Genomic DNA, 25,572 nt, shown 5'->3' on the forward strand with positions numbered 1-25,572 from the left:
TTTTGAACTTTCTTATTATATCAATGCTTTTTGAAATTTATTTAAGAGGTTCAAGTTCAATTTGAGATCAAGTGCATTTTTATTTTCAGAACTGCACTGCCTATGAAAAATCTTTCACTTTTGGCCCATCAAATTATGATGCTCAAAGGGTTCGAAAAATAAGTCACCCAAATTAATAATTCGATTTTGTTTGCTAATCTGGTTAAAATGTCATATTCAATTATCTTAAAGATAAATCGTCCATCTCAAACCTTGTAGGGGTAAGAGGTGGGACCATCACCACCATCATCATCAAATTGTACGCATGTTTTTTTTTTTTATATCTTTATTAAGGAGACTTTCAGCCGTTGGCTGGCTCGTCTCCGAGAAACGCATGTTGATAGTTAGCATATTACGATAACTTCCCTGTCAATCGAAAAATCTCAAAAGATAATATCTGATAACGTGCAAAAACTGATTACCGACACCGACTGTCATAGCGCAGGCTATATTAATGACCGGTTGATTAATATGCAATAGTTATGTATGCAACATGAAGATTTTTCAGCACGAGTCGTACATTTATCCAACGAATCTTGCCGCGTTGGATAATTACGACGATTGTTTAAAAAATAAAATTTTGCAGCGAGTTGCATACAACATTTTTTGCACACTCAAAAAAGTGTCGAAATGTTGAACTTTTCGATACAGATTCCCGAAAAGTAGCACTAGGAAAAGTAGCCGTTATGTTATTTTAAATAGTGTCGAAAAGTAGCACTTTTCGGTACAGTGTGGCAAAAAAAATGGCTTATTGTACATATTAACTAAAAAACAGTAGCACAACGTTTCGATTCAGGTAATCAACATGAATGACTATGCGACAGGTGTTGAATACAAAATAATCAACCAACCACAATATATATTCCCCCATAGGCAACAAACCGAGATCTATCCGCACTTGTTGGTTGTAATTTTTAATTGAAGCGTTTATCATATATCGCGTTAAGACTAACTGTCCGATCATCAAATAGGTGGTGTTTAGGCCAACCGCGTATAATTAGTGCAAATCCTTCCCGAGATAATAATTTAAAATTTAAATACCACACTCAATCAAGGCTGACTATATATACATCTGGCATTATGGATTTTGCTTGTATCTGGTTATATCATTGACATCGGATCGAATCTATTTGCAAGTGATTTTCTGCTCATTCACTTGTCATATATGGGACCGTTTCCCAGATGTTGGCGGTTGGAGATACAAACAGGATCCACATCAGTGTCCATCGTCGTCAGCAGGTGGGAGTGTGCTTCATTTATTATTACTGCCAACAGCCAGGTGCTAAATACCTAAGAACAAGTTCAGATCAACTCGTTTGGATTTACTATATATTTGCATTTATCATCGTTGCCGTTTGCACTTAGGCAAAATCCACATTCCATTTAATGCAACAACAGCTGGTCAACATTGAACGAGCTAGCAGTTCCGTCAATCTCCGTAGGCTTGTATGGCGACAAAACTACTTGTCAAAAGTGGCTGGGAGCTGATAATGAAATTTGAACCTGGCGCAAAAACTCGAGCGGCGGGAACAGGTTCTCGAGCCAAAAGTGAAAGGGTTCTGTTCTGACGTTTTGAGATGGTCTGGAACTAGTATATTTCAGTGGAAGCAGTGACCTCCCATGAGCATGCTTCGGTTGGCCATGATGAATCATTAAAATTGATTGTTTGAGATCTTCTGGAATGAGGAAATTAGCCCCAGGCGATATTTGTCAACATCTTTTTAACGATACCTTCGAACAGGTTAGACAAGGCACAACTGGGCCAAACTGGGAATTTAGCAGGTAGGATACATTTGAAGACATTAGAAACTTAAGAATAACAAGTCTATAGTCACTATATTCATAGTCTGGCGGATACAAAATCCTACATACTGGCAACTTTGGGTTTTACGATCAAAATCTGTGAAAATGCTCAAGGCTTTGCAGGACGTTTTTGTTTTACGACACGTCAATATTTTTTATCTTCGCAGTATCAATGATAAAACTTACAGTTTTATGCGGAATAGGAGGAAATATTTATAATGAATATCGTTCAACTTGAACTTTTTAACGCTTACTTGCAATGCTTTTCTCCATCACAGCGAGTGTCACGTCAACACATTCCTACCCATTCCTTTCTTGACCTGTGTTCGGGCGCGCCCAGCGCTGGTATTGCCTAGTTTGAGATCACCAGTTTTTGCACATTGAGGATGATTGCTAGTCCCAAGTATCGTCTATTGGTTCTCTGTGTAATAATAGCTAATATGGCAAAAACAGAGTCGCGATCAATCATGTTCATGCTCATACTTGCAATGCTTTTGCCAAAAATAATGCATTAATGATGCATTGATGAATTTTCACCTAAAATTATACAATTTTTGTTCGATTTAATTATCGTCACGATCGCAATGCTTCCACCATATTGATCGAAAAAGAAATAGGCATGCTCAATTGGCTCCCGCAAATGGCAGGTCAAATTGGCTCCCGTCATTGAATATAGTGACTATGGTTCCATCTTTATAGTTGTTTCTTACAGTTAAGCCCTCATTTTGGTGTCAATTGATACTGGGGTGTCTCTTATTATCATTGCAATAAAAAAAACCTCTTCTAATTGCAGAAATAAAGGTCTACACTCTTCGGAAAAGTTGTAGCTCAGCTAATTTCTAACATTGAATTGACTGATTTAGAGCAATTTCACTCAATTGGCTTAGAGTGTATAAAAAAGTTTTTGCTGTTATTTTTTAATATAAAATTTCTCAGCAAAGTGATAACATTTACAACTTTTGAAGACGCTATTTTTGCTGCGCAGAACTTGTCGATATCTTTTGCTGCATCAGATGTATTGAATTGACGTTTTTCTTATGAAAATACGCCCGGGGCAAACTTAAAAAATAAAACATTTGAAGGTGCGTATAATATTCTATAAAATATCATATAATTAGCAATATATCATGTCTTACAATATAAAATAATAGCGGCGCCAATGGTGTAGTGGTAAGCTCGATTGCCTCTCACCCCAGCAGGCCTGGGTTCAATCCCAGTCGGCGCCGCCGGGATGTTCTGAGGCATAACATCTCTGATCACGCCTTCCTTCGGAAGGGAAGTAAAGCCGTTGGTCCCCCGTTCATGAGTTGATGGGTCGATAGGTAGTCAAATTGTTAATTTTAAACATATATTTAGGAATAACTTCTTTATAAAAAATAGATACAGACCATGCTTTTGCAACAACACATGTATTTCATAAGCTTCTCATAGAAGGGTATCATGAGAAAGACGACACGAAGCTCTTCATAGAAATAAGAAATGCCTCCGACGCAGAAATGTTCCAGAATTAAATAAACCTATTCTACACCTGGCAATTACATTTAGTAGAAAAATTGGAACCCCTTGCAGAAACATACATTTAGGAACCGAAATAGTAGACAAATGCAAAGTTGTAAGGAAACTTACGCGTGATATTGGACACCAAACTTACATTTGTAGAACATTATAACACAATCATAAGCAAATCAAATTGCATGGTGCGCTTCATTAAGAGGTTCAGCTACAATTTTCTAGACCCATACACTATAAAATTACTGTACACTACATATGTAAGACCTATTCTGGAATACTGCCACATCGTATGGAGCCAGCTCATACACTGCGATACACGCAGAACGCATTGAATCTGTCCAAAAGAAATTTCTTTTGTATGCTCATCGAAGACTAAAATTGGACTTCATTTCCTCTACCATCCTATGAAACACGCTGCATGCTCATCAATCTACAAACACTAAGCGAACGGCGTGAATTTACAATGCTTTTCTTTATCAATGACATTATTTCTCATCGCATAGAATCTGCAGCAATACTCTCACAACTTAATTGTTATGGGCTCTTTAGACCTCTTAGAACTCGAAAATTATTCTATGAAGACGCATGCAGAACATATTACGCATCACTATGTCCAAAAACCAAATAAAAACTCGACTTAGAGGAAATGGAAATAATGCATAGCATGCAAGTAAAACATTGTAAACATTGTATGTAGTCTACTTTGCTTAACGCAGTAAATAAATAAATTCGAGTTAAAAGAGATAGTACTAGAAAACTAAAAATTAAGGTACACCCTTATTCAATGCTGAAAAATTGCTCTCAAATGAGACGTTAAGAGATAGAAAAATGTTTCTTCTGCAACGGTGCATCAAATTGACTTAGCTACCATTTTGATGAGGATCATAGGTCTCCATTTAAAAAAAAATGGTGAGGTTGTGTACATGACACGACCGCAAGGTTGACGTAGACTACGTTAAACTGTTTAGTGATCTTCTTGTTCATTTTTCTTGAAATTGATTTAAAATACATTAGAAGTAACATATTATTTCGGCCCTACGTACATATTTTGGATTTTATACTCAATAAAACAAGCTCAAATTAAGGACGTCATAAAAAAGCGAATACATAGTCTATTGCATTTGGTTCCTAACTACCAATCATATATGAATATTAATCTAATCTAATCTAATCTAACACCAACATAGCCAATTCTTGAAAGCATCCTGGAAAATGATTTATAACCTACATCATTTCTCTTGTCTATTTGATATATGTTTCACATCACACATATCAAAACGGCCAAGCCTACTGTGCAGCAAGATGCAAGGGGCAAGATGATTCAGAAAACACCAGGCCTGTTTTTTAGATTTTAAAAATTTCAACTTTCAGAAGAGATTACTCCATAACCAAATAAGCTATTCGTGATCTTAGAACGTCAACTTGAAGGTTTTTTAATGTAGATTCTTATATAAGTACAAACATTTTGTTTTTTGTTATGGTAGCTACAGTAAACAGACTGATTACCGGCAGGTATCCAAATTGTCACAAAATGTCCTATTTTCACCATGGGTGGCATTTTTTAAAGAAAACTATTTGGGAGTGAATAGCTTTCCATTCAGAATTCAGAACAGGAAAAGCATGACAATAGCGATTGCCGGCCAGCCCCATCTTCTCCGTTACGGGGAATGCAAGGATATTGTTGGTGTACCATCTATTTAACGAGAGGCCAGCGACTCACCGGCGCCCCCATATATGCTACGGAGTTGGGTCAAGATTCGCTTAAGCAGGCGACCTTCGGAATTGTTTTATTTGGAAGGAGCTTGGGAGTTAACCCACGATCTTCTACTCAGTAAGCAAAAGCGGCAGCCACCAAGCTAGACGAGCACCTCAGTTTAAACCCTGGTACACAATTTGGTAGAGTTTTATAAATACTAATAGAATACCAATCATATATGAATATTAAAATAGAAACATATGAGGAAATATATTATTCTTGTTATTACCTTCTCGCTAATAAAGCAGGTTTTTTCTCCAGCGTCCCAACATGATACATGATGACGCAATATCTCTTGCTGTTTTCATGCTTTTAGATTAACATTGTACGTCCCTTCTACATAAAGCATTATGCTATGGAACGGCTTGCTATGCCCAGTCTCCTTTAGTAAAAAATCCGGGATATTATAATTGAGGCACGGCATAGCAAGCCGCTCTTCCATACTGCGAACGGCAAACGTGTCGTCACAGAAAATAGCTTCATGTAAAAAGATAAACATTGTGATGAAATACGATCACCATTAAACATTTCCACATTCCACTTATACCAGTAAGCCGGTTGGGCCAGACCTAGTATAATTGACATCGGCACAGTGTGGCACATTTGAGGCACACTGAGAAATAATTTGGCACAAAATAAGTGTGTAGAGTAACCATTCCTGCTGAGCAACAATTATATTATCATATGAACCAATAAATGATGGGAAGGGGAGGGACCACCAGGGCTGGATGGGGAGAGTGAAATTGTCGTGGGCAAAGGGCGGGCTCTTCTCCACACTCATTGGGTATCCTCCTGTAGGACGGCTCGTTTTTTGACCAATTGTATGATCATGTGGCTGAAAGGAGATTCTCTAGCATCCCATTGAAGCGTATGGATGAATTACCTATCGATCCACCAAAACCATTTTTAACCCTTCATACAGTGATATGTTGAGGAAAATCAGAGGTTATTAAGCTTGATCAAATCAAACAGTGAGGAGCGCCCACTGCTATTGGGCTTAGTTTCTGTGCTACAATGAGTGGTAGACAATTATCATACATCATACACTGAGAAATAAGTTGGCGCAAAATAAGTATGTAGAGTAACCACCCCTTGCTAACCATAACATTGCACAAGATTGTACACCTTTATTACGGCAGAGTTATTTTTGTTATTTCAATGATAATAAGAATCACCCTTGTATACATGGACACCAAAATAAGGGGTAAGGAATAACATGTTTTTTTTTGTTAATTGATTTATTTGATAAGGCTTAATTGAATTAACTTTACAGAGCCGATGATTCTTGTTCACTATAAAACATCTTAAAACTATAGTCAAAAGGTACAGCACAATACTTTCCGCTATCCAATAAGCCTCCTCCATCAGAACGGGAACTGCTTCCAGTGGTTTCATAGTATGGCAGTATCGCAAACGGTGTACAGAGCGCTTCCATTGCAGTAATGGACGCAAAACGTTGTCATCACACACTTATCATGAAACGGTTGCTTTCCAAAGTCGACGACGCATCGACCAAAATAACTGATGATGAAGAACAATGAGGAGAATCACACAATGGTCACAAACAGACATACATCGATAGTGGCCTGCTTCTGTTGACAGCTGAGTCAACAGTGAACAACGTTTTTTTTTACTGAACAACATTGTAGAAGACACATATTTCTTAATCCTTTAAATTTGTCGAACCTCTAAACGGTGGTGTTGAGTACTTGGCAGTAAAGTCTGCAAGTAGTAGACGAAATACGCTTATCTGTCAAAAGATAAGCAATTATAACGGAATTTAAAGGAAATAAACCAACCCACTCAAAGCTCTACATATTTCTTTGCTAAATTCCCATTCTGGACCACTGTGCAGCATTACTCTATATATGGGTCACAGATATTCTTGAATAAGTCGAACGATTTTGAAACTTTTTGGTAATTATTTTGAATAAAAAATAAGCAAGTAAATAGCAGAATATTTTATTTGGTGGTTCAAAACCATTTAGTTATTTTGCTATTCAATGGTGATTTAAAGCCATTTTGGTATTGTTCAATTATTTGAAGGTATTCAAGTCCTATTGGGCGATTTTAGAAGTCAGTTTAGTGGCCATTAGTTAAGATCATTTTGGTGTTTTTAAAGTTATTTTTTGACAATTCTTTCAATATTCAATATTTCAATATTTGTTGACATGCAATTAAAAGAAAGTATTATTAGTGGAATACTTATCTTAAGTAAAGTACAGTATTTGAATTAAGATAATTTTACCTAGAAATTTCGTATATGAGTTGGTTCAATTTTATTTTATCAGTAATCAATTTCGACGCTGATGAAGTCTTTCAGTGGTAGGCGCAATGCGTATGAAATAAAAACACCCACTCACATTTTAGCTTTAATATTTTTTGAGCTTTAAAGCTTTTTGTGCCATTATTGAATGTCAATTCCATGTTTTTAGATGTTTGGTCTAATTTGGCGTTTCTAAGATTCATGGTAACCAGCGATTATCAATTTCTCGGATTTTTCCCGTTTTATTCCAGGAATTTCGGCAATTGTCCCGGCCGTACTATACAGTAAATATATTAAGCATAAAACCAAATGCGGTTGAGTCGAAAAGTGTATGAGGTGAACTAGCTAAGTGGTAAAAATCTCAATAATAATAATAAATAAAAAAAAAACACAGTTTGAAAAAGTAGTGTAAATTTCTGTCACTATGATGCACATAAATGGAGCGTCACATACCATACAAATTCACTTTACATATCGTGTAAATTTACCATCCATCTTTGTAAACAATATTTCTTGCAAGTTGCTAGTTTACGTAAAAAGGAAGTTTACATGCTTCAATTTGAGCATGGATGGATATTTACATCACCATTAAAATTCATATTTTTTTGGTGTGAAGGTTACTAAGTTAAATTAATTGGTCATGATGGTTACGATAGCTGTATTTTTCCTTGACTATGATTTTGTTCTATGCCTTAAACATTAGTCAATCTTTTTACCTGGGTCTGGCGGTGTTTTCTCGACATAGATTATGATTGTACTTACCACACATTGCAACAATGGTACAGATATCTAATGCTCTCAATCAATAACTGTGAAAGTGCATTTAGAATACTAAATTGAGAGCACGCAATATGCTATTATACGATAAGCAATAAGCTTTAAATGCGATGATGAAGAAGAAGAAGAAGAAGGCACGTCTAATCACAGCTCTGCTGGGAATTTTTCCCAGATGAAACGCTTCATTTTACCGTACTTTTCTAGCACCAACGCGGTCAGGAAATTCTGGTGGAACATCATAGCCTCGCACATATTAAACATAGTTCGTAGGAGAGTTTAAGTACTGATTTCGTGGATTATTCCTATGTCAAGGGTGTCCGCAGCTAAATTGCATCACTTTCAAAAAGCTGTACACACCAAAAATCTGAATCGAGTTCCAGCTAAATGGATTGCTGATCTGCTTCCAGCAAAAGTAGTTTTTACTGACCAACCAGCAATCTAAACATTTTTGCTGGAAGCTCAGTAATGTTGAGATGGCCTCAGCGTATATTGTTTACACTGCGTGAATTTGATTGTAAAATTTCAAGTAGTTTTGAAAATATAGTCGAAGGAACAGCGCGTGCGCGAGAAAATTTTGCACACTCACCTCCCACCGAGTCATCGGAAAGATATTGGAAATCCAACAATCTACTGTTTCTCGTGTTATAAAACGTTTTGGATAACGTTTAACTGTCGATTGGAAGCAAGTGCAAGAAGAGTGCAAGCAAGAGTGCAGGAAGAGTGCAAGAAAAAGTGTTCCATACTGCGTTGAAGATCACAAGCGAGTGGTTGCTGCCTTCAAAAAAAAATACAGCTAACATAAACGGTTTGCTGGACACCCCGTAATGAACTGTCAAACTGTTAGCGTCACAGTCGCAAGTTTTGAGCCAAATAAACTGCTAAAATCTGAGCCAATCGAACATTCCCATTAGATTTTGTCCGATGATTTCTCATTCTTATTAGATTAAATTTAAGAGTATTGCAATCGAACAGAAATTCAATCACCTTCATGTTTCGTGTGCTTCTCAAATTCAACTAGTTTTTGGAATCTAAAACAATATTCTAATATTCACCAAGAAATGTGCAAAATACTGCGATGCAATCAATTATTATTTGGCACGTAAATCGAATCAAAAATAAAAGTCATATGAAATGCTGGCTTCTAGCAAGGGTTGCAAGATAATTTAGGTACAAATCCCTGCTGCCGAATTGTATTTTGTTTTCTCCGCCTATCTCTCCCTCTGAGGAGGAAATAATTAAAATTATGTTGGCAAATACACTGGTTATATATAAGAAAATATATATGGCAGAGAGCCTGGTGACCTTGTTGGTGATTCTATATTATTCTTGTATTTGTATCAACAATCTTCTTCAGAAGCTGCATGCTCCTAGTAAAAAAAATCGATTTACTGAGTGCAAAATGCTGCTGAATAACAGAATTTGGTATTGCTGAAAAAATCAGTAAAAATGAAATCTGAAATCTTTACTGATTTTCAGTAAAATGTTGTCATTTTTACAGAAGTGGGAATTGCAGCATTATTTTCCTGGAAAGGTTGCTGGTCTTTCATCAAGTCTAAAATCAGCAAAAATTTACTGATTTTCAGCAATTTAAATTTGGTATGTAGAACGCGGGAAAGTAAGCTGTACACACACATGTTTACAAAACCACACTGCTGTATCATGGACAATGAAACACACGTAAAAGCGGACTTCAAACAAATTTCAGGAAACGGCGTGATAGCGCAAGACAAATTCGATGTTTCAGAGTCCCTCAAACAGTGAGTGTCGAAGTTCCCCAAGAAATTCATGATTTGACAGGCGATTTGTTCATTCGGAAAACGCAGCAAGCCTTTCATAACAACTACAACCGTAAATGGCCAAGTCTACATAAATGAAGAAACGACTGCTTCCGTTTCTCAAATCACACAACGTTTCTACATTTTTTTGGCTGGATCTAGCCTCTTGTTAGTATTCCAGTATTTCGTTCTGGAGTGATACAAGACGAATGGGGTCAATTTCGTGCCGAAGGATCTCAATCCCACAAACACACCGGAGTTGCGGCCGAGCGCAAGATACTGGGGTATAATGAAGCACGAACTCCGTAAGCATCCTAAAGTTGTCACTACGGAGCAGGATATGTTGAAGTCAGGGTTGAAAGCAGAAAAAAATGTCGAGAACCTTATGGGTGGAATTACGAAAATAGTTCGGGCATTTAGATTTGTTGAAGAAATAAAGTGAAATAAAGATACTGATATAGTATATATAGTATTACAATCCCGGAAAATGTCATGACAATCGGTTGAGAGACTTATTTTTGGTGAGTACTTCTAAGTGATGCAATTTAAATGTGGACACACTTTAATTCCTAGCAGAATGTCAATGCAACTCAAACGAGAATTTTGGTATTTGAATAGTATTTTATAGTGAATTTGAATAGTTCCATGTAGATAATTCCTACAGCATTGTGAAGAAAATTAAGGGAATACCAGAGCGATAGGCAGTAAAGGGTGATACGGTCAAAATTTGGTCAATATCAACTTGACGTATTTCTTTCAATTTTGCATTTAAAAAACCTGAACACCCCTCATTTTGAAGGTGTGTGTGTGTAGAATGTTGCTCCTATTTTGATTTTGGAATTCACTCTTCAGTTGTCAAAATGCCGTCCAAGCAAGAAGAGCAGCGTATCAAAATTTTGCTCGCGCATCGCGAAAATCCGAGCTACTCGTACGCAAAGTTGGCAAAATCGCTAAAAGTTGCCAAATCAACCGTTACAAATGTAGCGCTGGGAACGTTTGTCGACAGCCAGGAAGTCTGGATCGGGGGGAAATCGAAAACCGGAAGCCGCTGAGACGACAAAGAGAGTTGCCGGTAGTTTCAAGCGAAACCCTAACCTCTCTCTCCGAGATGCCGCAAATAAGCTGGGTGTATCGTCTACAACCGTGCATCGAGCCAAAAAACGAGCCGGACTATCGACTTACAAGAAGGTAGTGACTCCAAATCGCGATGATAAACAAAATACGACGGCCAAAGCGCGATCCCGGAAGCTGTACACGACGATGCTGACGAAGTTTGACTGCGTGGTAATGGACGACGAAACCTACGTCAAAGCCGACTACAAGCAGCTTCAGGGACAGGAGTTTTATACGGCAAAAGGAAGGGGAAAGGTAGCAGATGTTTTCAAGCACATGAAACTGTCAAAGTTCGCAAAGAAATATCTGGTTTGGCAAGCCATCTGTACCTGTGGCTTGAAAAGCAGCATTTTCATAGCTTCCGGGACTGTCAACCAAGAAATTTACGTGAAAGAGTGTTTGAATAAACGTCTGCTGCCTTTCCTGAAGAAACACGGTTGTTCCGTACTGTTTTGGCCGGATTTGGCATCTTGCCATTACGGTAAAAAGGCCATGGAGTGGTACGCCGCCAACAACGTGCAGGTGGTTCCCAAGGACAAGAACCCTCGCAACACGCCAGAGCTCCGCCCAATTGAGAAATACTGGGCTATTGTCAAGCGGAACCTAAAGAAGACCAAAAAAACTGCTAAGGGCGAGCAGCAGTTCAAGGCAAACTGGCTTTCTGCGGCGAAGAAGGTGGACAAGGTGGCTGTACAAAATCTGATGGCAGGAGTCAAACGTAAGGCCCGGCAATTCGGATTTGGAAAAGCGGAAGCCTAACTGAATATTTTTCCTGAATTTTATACTAATTGAACTTGAAAAAGAAATTTAATTTGATTTTTTAAATAAACGATTTCACCGATTTACACGCGTTTTCCCTTGACCAAATTTTGACCGTATCACCCTTTATTCAGATGGATTTCATAAGAGGAAATTTCTTAGATGGATGTATAGAAATTCTTTTGACAAGCTTTTAGAATCACCGATATAGAAAAATGTTAAGATTCGAACAATAAATAAGCTTCCGAGTTTTCTGATTATTCTTCACTTTTCATACTTTTTTTTAAGTTTTAGATTGATTAGATTCCGGAGTGAGATACAGTTTTTTTTAAGATTCTGGAACAAGAGAAGTTTTATGATTCAAAACTGAAATATTTAAAATGCCGGAGGATTTAACATTACGAGCAGTTAAGCTCCCCATAGTATTATGGATTTGGCCAATATTTTGCGTATTTTATCACATAAAATTATTAAAATTTTAGAATAAAGTGACAGTTACATGAAAATAATTACACTACTTAGCGTCTTCCATGTTTGTTTTCAGTTAAATGTTTCATTTAGTGGTAATAAATTGAAAATATGCACACGCATTTTCACAATGGTGCTGAATCGGTTCGAAATCAATAGGAGGTGGTATAATTCAACCCAACTTTCAAGAGTTTTTTAACATTTTAAACATTTTGAACATTCGAATCTGGTAATTGCGTCAATTAAATCCTTAGCTCGAAGAAGCGATAAAATGTGTTAAAATAGTGATCTGCTGCTTAGCGAAAATATGATTGTCATTGTATAGAGAAAACATATTTTCGCAATGCGTGCTAACTAGCACAATCAGATGGTCCAAAATATGTTCCAAACTTGGTTAAAAATATGTTTCCACAAGCGGCTTGAAGAAGAAAAGGTTGGCATGTGGTTGGTCGGTGGTCCAATATAAAATAAAAAGCGTTTGTGATATTTCCTGATTATTTGTTTGTCAAATTGCGTTGTACAACGATTTGTATTGACAAAAACATTCAGTTCTTTGTGGTGGCCTGATGAATTAACCATTTATTGTAACTAAATCACACTTTTTTCCCATAAATTGTATAATTACTTCCAAAAGCGGTCACCCTACTTGTTTTCTTAGAAAGAAAATCTAGATTACCATTTAAAAAGCAATGATATGTTCCCATTATTTTTTTTATCAAAAAATATAATTTTAATTAATAAATTCTACAAACATTTAGTCAATGAAGGATTTTTTAGAAAATTGTCTTGAATTATCTATTTTTTTTTTTTTTAGAACAAGTACATTAAGTTGCTTAGCTAGTTAAAGTCTTAACACCCACAGAGCTTAATTGGAATCTGAGGAGGTGCTGCCCATTCAATAGACGCTTTGGGATGGAATTCGTCAATTCTAGGAACCTACGAGATATACTAAGAGCAATTTCAGCACTTCGGCCAAATGACCCAAGAAATTACAAAAAATCAACAAGAATCTTGTCTGATGGTTTTCTAGATAATCGCACCGTGAGTGAAGTAGGTAACCATCATATGAATAGAACTGAGCAGATCAGTACATTAGTAATATTAATATAATTCACAACTGGTTAGAAGCTATTATCCACATTGTTATTATCGCTCCATACAGTCAGTGTTTCCAAGTAATTAAAACAGTTCTTATCCATTCATCACAAATTATATCTCAATGTGCATCTGAACACTAACAAAAAATGCCCATACGCGTTAACAATCGCATTCAGATAACAAACACTCAGACAGACATTAATCGCTTAGCATTGATGAAGAACTGATTTCTCATAGTCATTAGAGGGGATAAATCTAATCGCACGTGATAGTTATGTGTTGCGTACATTTCGAAACTGAAACGTGATTTTAGTTTGTGTTTTGCTGCAAGTTCAACGAGTTTTTAGCAAACTTCCCTTCTCGGAAAACGCGTGTACAGGAAAATACAATGCTAATTTAAACAAAGGAAACCTCAGCAGATTAGTCCGTCAAAATGCGTACTTGTGAAAAGGAATAGTCACATGGTACCGTAAAACGGGATGAAATTGATCGTTGAAGCGACGTTGATCACTACACCGTTCAATTTTCAATTCTTACTAATTAATGTTTATGAAATAATTTGCTCAGTGTTCTCTTAAGTAGATTTAAATAATACTTTTAAAACGTTTTCCCTATCAACCGATGCATTATATCGCTCTATGTTTACAATTTTGTGGAAAAGTCTATTTAATAAAGAAAGGTAGATACATTTTGTGAAAGCGATAAAATATGCAACTTTGAATTGCTCTTCGAAATCCGATCATAAACAGCATTTATTCTGGTGCTTTGTCCGGCAAAATCATTTATTTTACTAAATTTTGGTTCACTGGAACCGAATCTGGAATCAGATTTTGTTAAAACGAACAATTTAAGATCATAAAAATGATTTTATGCGAATAACTGATAATTAATTGCGTACAATTAGGCGAGTTAAATATTCAGGTTTATCTGTAAAAAAAGTGAACAACTTCCCCCCGTTTTACGGTACTTATTTTAAAACGAAGCATCATTAGCTATAACATGAGTCTAGAATCCGCTAATAAATCTCAAAACGATTTGCATGAAACTCAGTAAATTTCCAATTAATCAAAAGGAACAGCGACGCACAAGCAATAAAATAATTAAATTATCTGGTTTTGGTGCAATTCAGTTTAGCCTGATGCTATTCTTTACGACAATAAACTACCAATCTCTACCGGTGTGGACTTCCGTGAGTGAGTGATCGAAAAATTCACGCCATAAATCCAATGTGCTTCCCACCTCTATTATAGGTATTCACTGGTGCCGATGCGTTGGTGGCGACATGCCAATAAGTGGTGGGGCTGCAGAATTTAAAAAAAAATAGATTGCCTCAGAAAATCCCAACGACCTCGGCTAGGATTGAAGTCAGAACCACCGGTGCCTTCCTTGTTGAATTCAAATCATGTCATGCATTTGTTTGCTAAACCTCAAGTACAGATTATCTTAACTTTGCCATCAATTTTGTTGGATTTTCTATGACATACTCATATGGCCTCCCTTAACTGACTGACACGCTGCATCTGTAAAATGTAAATATAACCATCCACTTAGCATTGATTTACATTCGCAGGCGGTTCGATTGATTGATTTTGCTCGCTCTGCTGCCATCTGATTGGCATTAAAAGGCATAGAATTAATAATTAATCGATCACGATTCATTTATGTAATATGACCCAACGACGACGACGACGATGGCGGCGACAATGCATTCAATACACTCATTCCCGTGAATTTATCTACTCTAGATGAAATCGGAACAACCTGTACCTACCCATATATTCCCGACGCGTCGCATGGAGAATTATTCCAACTCCAGCCAGACACTTGAGTTAGCTAATAAAATTTATTTGGCGCGATCTCCGTAATGATGACGATACGAGAGGTGTACAATTAAACCGTTTGTTGTGATTTGATCGAGCTGCTACGAATGATGTGTGCAGTTGATGAATGTATGCGACCAATTAGGCGGAATATGGTTAGCTCATTTGGTTGGTGTAATGATGTGTGATTGTTAAGTTATTCAAAAATTACGCAATTAAGATAAAAATAATTGAAATTACTTGCGCATTGCGAATCACGATCTGCAGTTTTCCATCATGCATGTAATGTATGTACATTAATCAAGAATGTTTGCATTCTTTCCTCATTTTCAGATAAAGCCACTAACTTCAGAACACGCCGGAACAAATTGTAAATAACCACAAGAAAAATGCAGCCCCTGGTGGACAAGCTGAGATTTCTCTACAAACCGTACGTGCTTGCAGTACTGACGATCGGTTACATCGCCGGCGAACTTGGCCACTATCTGATTGGAGTCACATCGAAGGCAACCGCCATCGAACTCGACTATGGAGATCACGCGTGCCAGCAAAATCATACCGAAGTTCATCGCCATCTGCTCCCGCAGCAGTGTGCCGACATCGACCTGCAAAATGAGTAAGTTTGCACTGGGTTGGGTGGGAGATTTCTCCTTCCGGTCGGCGGGAGCTTTTCATTCATTCATTTATTCAGGGATGCCAGGTTTTCAGATTTATTATCTACTTGCAGACTTCCCATGACTTGAAAATATAATTCGAACTACCGTGATCGTGGGTTATTCCACGCAGCTTGTAATTCCGCAATCCATTTGGTATAGCTCATGTAAATGGTTAAAACTAACGTGTAAATATGTATTATGATGTGCCCATATTATGTTCTGTGCAACTGACAGAACAAACATATATTGAACGAATAATTCTAAACACGTCATTTCAACAGAATCTGTTAGCTTTTAAGCTAAGATACTATCTCGTAAATAACTGTTTGCTTCACCATTTTACACGCGTGTTTTGAAGTGAAAAGTTGTTGAACAAGAAAAAAACCAATGTTCTCTGTCATTTTCATGTAAAACTCAAAAAAAAAGACAAATCATGGTTTAATTGCAAGAAATACCAGATGTTTCCCAAAGTAAACAGGACTTTAAAAAAAAAGAGCAAAGACTTATTCTTTCGACGAATCGACTTAATTAGCGGCACCGGTAGTGTAGTGGTAAGCGTGATTGCCTGTGTTCAATCCCAGTCGGCGCCGCCGGGATGTTCTGAGGCATAACATCTCTGATCACGCTAGCAGCGCCGGTGGTGTAGTGGTTAGCGTGATTACCTCTCACCCCAGCAGGCCTGGGTTCAATCCCATTCGGCACCGCTGGGATGTTCTGAGGCATAACATTTCTGATCACGCCTTCCTTCGGAAGGGAAGTAAAGCCGTTGGTCCCCGGTTCATGAGGTGATGGGTCGATAGGTAGGGTTCGGATGTGGGAGCTACCTCTCTGGCGTCGGTAGCATTGGTGCTCAGCACGAAAAACAAGATCGACGAAAACAAATCATGGAAAAAAAATCGACTTGATTGTTGTCAAAATAGCCCCCTTCGGACTTAATACAACGATTTGCACGATTCAAAAGCATATGAAACAAGTGTTTCATGTCCTGGATAGGGATGTCCTTCAGGATGGAAATACAAGCCTTTTGGATGTCTTCAATGTCCTTATAATGCTTTCTTTGCATCGCCACATGTAATTTTCCGAACAAGTAGAAGTCGCACGGTGCCAAATCAGGCGAATACGGGCCATGATTGATGGTTAAAACGCGATTTTTCAGAAAAAAATCAGTCACAAGCGTCGACCGATGAGACGGAGCATTATCGTGCAACAAGCGCCAACTTCCTTCTTCGCGGTATTCGGGCCGAATTCGCCGAATACGATGCATCAAATGCTTCAAAACATCAAGGTAGAATACAGCAATAACCGTTCGGCCAGTTGGAACGAACTCTTTATGAATAATCCCCTTCGAATCGTAGAAACAAATCAACATTGTCTTCACTTTTGACTTCTCCAAATAGCTTTTTTTTCGAACTTGGCATTTTTGACACTTGGTTTATGGATCATATTGAAAACACCACGTTTCGTCACCCGTCATAATGCTGTACAAGAAGTTTTTGTCCTTTCTTGACTCCTTAATGATGTATCTCGAATGATGAATTCTCAGCAATTTTTGGTCGTCGGTCAACTTGTGCGGAACAAATCGCACGGACACCTTTCGGAGGCCCAAATTTTCAGTCAAAATGCGATAAATTGTTGATTTGACGATACTTAGTTCCATTTCCACAAAACTCACTGACAATTTCGGGTGATATTTGATGAAATCGCGCAAAGTTTTGATGACTTCCTCGGTAATTACGAATTTCGGCTGGCCAACATGTTCGTCATCGTTTAAGTCTTCACGACCATTCATGAAGTGCGTATACCACTTTTGGACTCTGCTATGGGATAAACAATCATCACAATAAACTTGCTTAACGATTTGAAACGTTTCCGTAAAGTTTTTGACAAGTTTAAACAAAATTTAATATTGGCTCTTTGCTCGATCGACATTTTTGTACCGACACTGTAAACAGACTTTAACTTGAGGCGCAATAACTTGGCTTCTATTCATCCGACTGTCATGAAATTTTGACAGGATTTCATGAAAAATGTACCTTTTCAATGCCTGTTCCCGCCAATATATTACGCAAGTCCTGTTTACTTTGGGACACACCTTGTAGTTGTGCGTGAAAAAGGGAGCAATAAATATGTTGGTGTACATATTTCTGCTCATATGCATAAGAATTATGTCCGTATTGAATGTGATGCACTACACCTCCTAAACAGCCACTCTGTAAAAGGTGATCTATACTAGGTTCAATACATAGTGCAGCAAATATGAAAAAATACATGCTAAGGTAAAAAATAATAATTTTGAACTGCACCACTAGAGGCAGTTTAATTTTATATTACTTTTGAGGAATGCTATAAAATATCTCGTGATCATAAACATATGAAAAGTTGCCGTCTTGAGCAAAGTGCTCATGCACTTCCTCTATTGGTTGTATCTCGAAATCCTGGCCATATAGTAGGACGTGTAGAGGTAAAAAATCACCATTTTGAAATCCAAGGTATTTGTCAATATTTCTTAAACCGATGGCCTCCACCTTAAAATCCAAAATGCTGGCAGACATTGATATTCGACTACTACACGTTGTCTCCTTTCGAATAATACCGATATTGAAAGGTATTTGACAGTTTTTTTTCTAAAACCTCTACACTCATTAAAAAAATTTATTAAACTTCGAATTTTCGTCTACTTGTCTTGGTCACTTATTTATTATTATGCAAGCAATAAGTGCTTTGACCGAAACATACACTTTTACCACACTGTTTGCATTTTTGAAGCAGTCTAGTTTCAGATGCAATCAGCAATATTTTCTACTTCTACAGGTCGTGCCCGCTCTAAACATACCCATACATACAACTACAGGTTGTTTTCGTTCCGAAAAACCCATATTGTTGGATATTTGACAGTATTTTTAAAACCAATTGCCACCATTTTGGATTCCAATTTTGACCTCTATCTGTCGTCCCTGTTCCGGAAATACTTATATTGAAGGGTATTTGACAGTTTATCTAAAACAGATCTGGCGGACATCTGTTTCCAAAATAGCGTCCACCATCGATTTTCAGCTTCTACATGTCACTCCTGTTCCGAAAATACTCACATTGCACAGCAACATACTATACGGGATATGCTTCGAGACATAGCATATTCATGATGATCGCATGCACGCTAGCACCTCATAGTGAAAGAGTTCTGAGCTAATATGACCACCATCCGAGAGACCATAGTCATCTGAACAACTTAGCTCAAGACAGTAATCTTCTATATGACCAGGATTTCGAAATACAGCTTGTAAAGGAAGTTCGCATGCAGTGAAGCGCCTCTAGCGGAATAATTCCCCATTAAACCTATATACAATGGCACAAGCTTGTTGGTTTAACCCAGTTCAATAACTTTGTCGTAGGCAGTACAGCATTACATAGATACTAATGAGATAATCCACCACAGCCCCTATTAGTGAAAATCCCATAAGCTGTGGGTTGGGTATCCTTATTCCCGGTTCCTTATTCACGCTCCCTATTAACCTGGAATAAGGACTCTTGATTGTAATTTCCACATCTTTTTAATGAAAACAGTGTGGTGAGACTACTTTCCAGCAAATTAAAAACCAGCATAGAGTTCAAATTTCAGTGCGCGGAATTAGGTGCACTGTTGAGCGGAATTACAAACATCGCTCGAATCAGTGCGCGGAATGATATGAATTTTGAAATTTTGGTACTGATTATTACAATTTTTTATAGAAAATACGATAAAAAATCTATCAAATGATACATTTGATGGTTACTTTTTTCTTCTTCCCAAGTTTATATAGAAAGACTTAACTATCGCGTTAAGCGCGCGGAATAACCCATTCTTTAATCAGAATTAATAATAACCCATAACCCATTCTTTAATCAGAATTAAAGAATATTTATGATTTTTCATCTTTGCTTGAATCTCTTGGGTTATATGGTAGGACTACTTTGACATATGCGTCTATTTCCGTCCTATAGAGCAGAAAACATCATATATATCAATAATTCCGACGTGAACGAATCAATACGCTTGGTATGATAGTTTAGTTCAAAAGCTACAATAGACGAATTTCATCTCAAACCGTATATGGGGCTGGCACCCTCTCAGATTATTTTAGTTCAAGTTCTCCGTGAATGCGTACAAGCTCATATTGAATTGCGGTCTTCGATAAAGTTGTTTTGTATAATTTTTCCAATCTATGTGTAAGGTTTAGTAAAAAATCACAGTTTTTTTTTTATTTTGGGGTGCAAATGAATAGTTTCGTTCCGATTCCCATACACACGTTTAAGTTCTCATGCAAATCCAAATCATAACAAAATTCGTTCCAATTTTGCACTGTTGTTGGGAATCTTATTACAGATCGAAAGAGCAGTGGGAGCATAAAATTGTGATCCACTATACAAACTTGACCCACCCTAATGCGCGGAAGCATTCATTTCTAGCGTTCAGATAGATAAGGCCGCGGCCAGAGTAATAAATAATAAAATTCTTTTGAATTGGTCGCGTGTCGCGTCTACTCTGGCCGCGGCCTAACTGCGATGATCGATTCTTTTAATCGATTTTCTCTTTTGTTAATAACTTGGCTAGATTAACATTCCTCTGTGCATTTGATATTGCTGTAGCCAGAGGCAATGTTTTACAAGAGACGCACGGAGAGAATAAAAGTAAATTTGGTTGCACGGCCATCAAAGTTATTTTGTCTGCAAGGTTTGGCAACCCGCAATTTTGTGTTTACTTCGAGTGACTTTCAATTTGAGCGAATATCTTTTTAATCGTTTCGGTAGTATCGATATTCAAACGGAATAATCAATGTTTGACAATACTGAGTGAAACCAAATATACTACACAGCAAAAATAAATGTAATATCAATCAACGTAATTCAAGCTGATGTATGAAATAATGATGTAATAGCAAAAAGCAGATACAATATTACATCAATCGATGTAATTTTGTTGGCAAAACCGATGTACATCGTACAACAAAATATTACACAACCAGCGGAAGGACCTCTATGCAGCTGCTTGGATGTTAATTTTCAACAACATTTTTTCTGTGTACATTGGAGGGGATATTTTACAAAGCGTTGCGCAAAATTATGCAATCTGCAACTCATGCTTCCTACCCTGTATGAATGAAATCTCTATTTCTTATTCGAATGGACGTATCTGCTTCTGAAAACAATGCATTTGCTCGTCGATTTTGCTTGATAGTGGTGTTAGTATGCGTGGGTGAGCTACCAGTTACGCTAAACTGACGATTCCCTTGGTTTTTTTCCGTCGATCTTGTTTTCCGTGCTGAGCACCAATGCTACCGACGCCAGGAAGGCAGCTCCCACACCTGGACTCTACCTATCAACCCATCAACTCATGAACCGGGGACCAACGGCTTTATCAGAGATGTTGACTGGGATTGAACCCAGGCCTGCTGGGGTGAGAGGTAATCACGCTTACCCCAACACCACCGGCGCCGCTAAACTGACGATTAAATGCATTGTTTACAAAAGCAGATACATCCCTTTAAAAAGTAATCGAGAAATCCCTTTGGTCAACATTACCGGTGTGTAGCCTAACAGTGTAGGTATGTTTTTTGTTGCACTAGAACGCATATTTCGTGAGAACATAACGAGAATACAGCTGGTGAATAACAATAATATTCCAGCCCAGTTAGCTACCTTGATGGTGCTATTGCAAATCTCTATTTTTGAAGACTGTAATGATGTTCACATAAAACTAGATGATAGGTTCAAAATGTTTTAACTTGGTATTCATCAGCCATATAAATCCAGTGATTAAAAACATGACAGTCGATCAGCAGCTTTGTATTTTTTTTAAAATATTTGCTTTTTGACATTGATGTAAATATAAAAAAATAATCTCAAAAGATTTTACTTGTATTTGTATTCCAAAAGTCAAATAGTATCCAATTGAACTTTTCATACGCAAACTCAATTATAATTATCTAGATAATTATTTAAATCTCAAAAATTAAATATCAACCGCCATCTCAATACTCCTCACGCTTTCCTCGTGAAGCGCTCGTGCTTATTTCATTACTCGATTGAACCGCGTTTGACGGTTCGATTCGAACTTTTGGCTTCAGTCTTCGCGCGACTCTTATGAAACATCGTCTCTGGTCTAGAGAACCCAATTTAATTAACTCGAGACAGTTTCTTATTGCTAATGTGTACACGTGTCAAAAGTTTCCAAATACGTCCCCTAAAATAACAAGCTGTAATAATCGAAAATGTTATCTTGTTTTCTTTTTAAACACAAACGAAGTGACAGACGGAGCGGCTCGAAAACTTTGGTGACTAACCTGCTATTTCAATTTTTCAGTGTACCACATGGCAACACCACTACTACTGGATTGTACTAGCATTTTCACCAAATGTATTAGAATGTTTTGGTTCTATCTCTTTCACTCTATTCAAAACTGAAATGCATAAAAAATGACAAAATGATACGCACTCTTTGAACACTGTCAAAGAATCATTGTACACAAAATCAACTTTGTTCAAATCAAAACAAAAAAACTAACCCATCTGGTGGATGATGGCACAAGTTTCCAAGAAAATTCTATTACAGTGAACCACATTATTTAAATGGATTTCTTCGCCAGTTAGTCGTCTGTCACTTCGTTTGTGTTTTTAAATGGACCATGCTTTGGTGTGCTTTGGTAGTTACCTTAAAAGTTCTTTAAATTTACTGTGCACTTGTGTTTTTCTCCAAGTCTGGATTCTTGTGTACATAATCATCAGTGCTTGGGCAAAATGCATAAGAATCCAAAAATATCATACCTAAAATCATACGCGTTTCGAATAAAAATTTGGAACAGTATAAATATAATACAAGCCTATACAATCAACAAATTAGAGAAAAATAGATCTGGCACCCTTGATAAAAGCTCTCGCAACTACCATTCTATACTGCTGTTCGCATCGAACTGATTTACATTTAAATTCCATTCTAATTCCAGATGCCACGGACAGCATATCAATGGAACCGTCTACTGCGAGTGGAACTACAATGGACTGGGTCTCGAGTACCAACTGTTGGCCGGGCCGAGCTTCATTGCCGTCTTCACCGTTATGGGTGTGGTGCTGGGATTCGCAGCGGATCGATTCAACCGTGTCCGGATGCTGACCGTGTGTACACTGGTCTTTGCCGTCGCCATCGTTTTGCAAGGAACCGTTAAGAAATACTGGCAGTTGATTCTGCTGCGTATGTTGATGGCCGCTGGCGAAGCCGGATGTAACCCATTGGCCACCGGTATCATGTCCGATATCTTCCCGGAAAGCAAACGAGCTCTTGTGATGGCCATCTTCAACTGGGGAATCTACGGTGGATACGGAATTGCGTTCCCCGTTGGACGATACATTACCAAACTGAATCTTGGAGGACTAGGTTGGCGCGTGTGCTATTACGGTACCGGTGTATTGGCACTAATAATGGCAGTGCTGACTGGAACTACTCTCAAGGAACCGGAACGACAAAGCATCGGAGAAGAAGCGTCCGGTAAGGGAAAGGTTTCGCTTATGAAGGCACTGATGCAGCCACGTGTTATTCTGTTGGTGATTGCTGCCTCGATTCGGCACTGTGGTGGAATGACCTTTGCGTACAATGCCGATTTGTACTACAATATCTACTTCCCGGATGTGGACCTCGGTTGGTGGTTGTTTGCCGTGACGATCGGAATCGGAAGCGTCGGTGTGGTGATTGGTGGAATCGTTTCGGACAAAGTTGTGGCCAAGATGGGAATTCGGTCACGTGTTGCCTGTTTGGCCATTAGCCAGCTGATTGCTACTCCGTTCGCATTCGGATCCGTCTACTTTGAACCACTTTGGGCGATGATCACGCTCGGAATCAGTTACTTCTTCGGTGAGTTAGCTATGAGTGACAACTATATGGGAATCCATAGACTTATATTTTACTTTGATTTTTTTCAGCCGAAATGTGGTTTGGAATTGTGTTTGCCGTGCTAGTTGAAATCGTCCCACTGCAAGTCCGTTCGACGACCATCGGAGTGTTCCTGTTTGTGATGAACAACATCGGCGGTAATCTGCCCATTCTGGTTGACCCGCTGGCTAAGGCGCTAGGCTACCGAGGCTCGGTTATGTTCTTCTACGCTGGATTCTACGCTATCAGTAGTTTGTTGTTCTTCATTACGATGTTCTTCATGGACGGACCAAAGCCAGAACCAGTGACCGAAGAGCACCGGAATCAGGTCGAGATGGGCCACGAGAACAATACCTTCCAACCGGATGATTTCATCAACGGTGGACCCAAAACCAACGGACACAACATCGTGAACGTGAGGCCATCCGAGAGCAGTAGACTGTAGAAGGGGACGAGTTCGTACGGAGCGAACTATAGATAGGATTTTATTTTAGTTTCTAAGTTAGAATATTCAAAGGACGACACAATGAATCTACGGAGCAGGAATCATGGATCATGTTATATTGAAAGAGCATGAAATGTGACGGAGCTTTTTCCTGAACTGAGGAGAAGAATCTCATATTCCACCTTTGCTTATAGAAATTTAGTGTTCTCAGTACCTCTGAAAAAACCGTACCTCTGAAGGTTATTGTGAACCGACAACCTGTGCAAAGGCAACAGTGCTAAATGCCAATCTACGAGTAGTTGATTTTGTATTTATGGAAGTGATAACTTATACCTTCATACGTGTTTTAAATAATGAAACGAAATGGCACAATAAAGCATCATTAAACAGGTGTGAAAGTTTTCTTTACCGATGACAAGTTCCTCAACTACTCACTCAAGTCAATGTCCTGGTCTGCAGTGCCTTTTATCGATTTGTATTTGTAACTCCAACAACTGTGAGAAATTTGAATAAATTAATCATATAGTAAAGCTTTTGCATTCATTTCCCATCACATGTCACAGCTGTCCTTTGTATCGACATCTATCGGGAAATACTCATAAACTGATTTTCGTGAGATTTAACATAATAAAGTGTAGTCAACACATCTAGAAATCCCTTTCACAGACTTCAAAATAGAGTATCGGACACTGCGATTCCTCTACTTAGGGAAGATTGTAGGGTGGCCAGCCATGTAGATAAATACGCTACATAAGGGAGGTGATGCTACATTCAACGTAGACAAACAATTAACCCCAACGCCTTGTAGCGTAATTTTCTACATGGTCAATCTAAAATGCTTCGTCATTTATTGCCCATAATAGAATACATCAAAAGAAAAGGTAAAAACACTCACGATTGCTTTTATTGTCAATGGCGTCAGTACATTGATATTGACAATATTTCTGTATTCACATCATCAATGTTATTGTCAATGATACCCCTTGGCGTCAATATATTGATACGTGTGGGGTTCGCTTAAGAAGCGTCAGAAGCCATGAAGAAGAAAACGACTATGAAAGTTAAGATAAAAGCGGAAAACTGGAAGTCAACCAATTAACATCTTAGGGAAAAACGGATAATTAAAACAATCCCGATAGTTCCATAGTCCATTTGGTTCGAAATGTGTTTTCCTGTTGTTTTTTTTTTCTCATCTCTTTTTTTTTATTCATACGATTCATTTTGCATTTAATAGCTTCTATTCTTCAATGACTGTTTGGGCATGTTTTTTTTTTCTTCTCATGTGTCTGCATTTGTTTTCTTTTACACAAAAATACTGTAATATTCATTCCATTCATATAATATAGCTAATAATGAGAAGTACATAAATTGATTCGACTTGGTAA

At 37.9% G+C, this 25,572-nt stretch overlaps 1 protein-coding gene across 1 annotated transcript in view; it reads left to right on the forward strand.

Moving 5' to 3' along the window:
- LOC135700852 (putative metabolite transport protein HI_1104) overlaps positions 1–24,574 on the forward strand; it is a 50,289-nt gene extending 25,715 nt beyond the window's left edge. Inside the window, exons 2-4 of the mRNA XM_065221510.1 lie at positions 15,520–15,802; positions 22,823–23,724; positions 23,793–24,574. Of these exons, the coding sequence (XP_065077582.1) occupies positions 15,576–15,802; positions 22,823–23,724; positions 23,793–24,187 (1,524 nt within the window). The 5' untranslated portion in view covers positions 15,520–15,575 and the 3' untranslated portion in view covers positions 24,188–24,574. The remainder of the gene's footprint in view (positions 1–15,519; positions 15,803–22,822; positions 23,725–23,792) is intronic.
- Positions 24,575–25,572: the final 998 nt, after the last annotated feature.

The sequence above is a fragment of the Ochlerotatus camptorhynchus genome, unplaced genomic scaffold (assembly GCF_037179485.1).
Source record: "Ochlerotatus camptorhynchus isolate MF236.1 unplaced genomic scaffold, CSIRO-AGI_Acam_v1.1 ptg000143l, whole genome shotgun sequence".
Taxonomy (NCBI): domain Eukaryota; kingdom Metazoa; phylum Arthropoda; class Insecta; order Diptera; family Culicidae; genus Ochlerotatus; species Ochlerotatus camptorhynchus.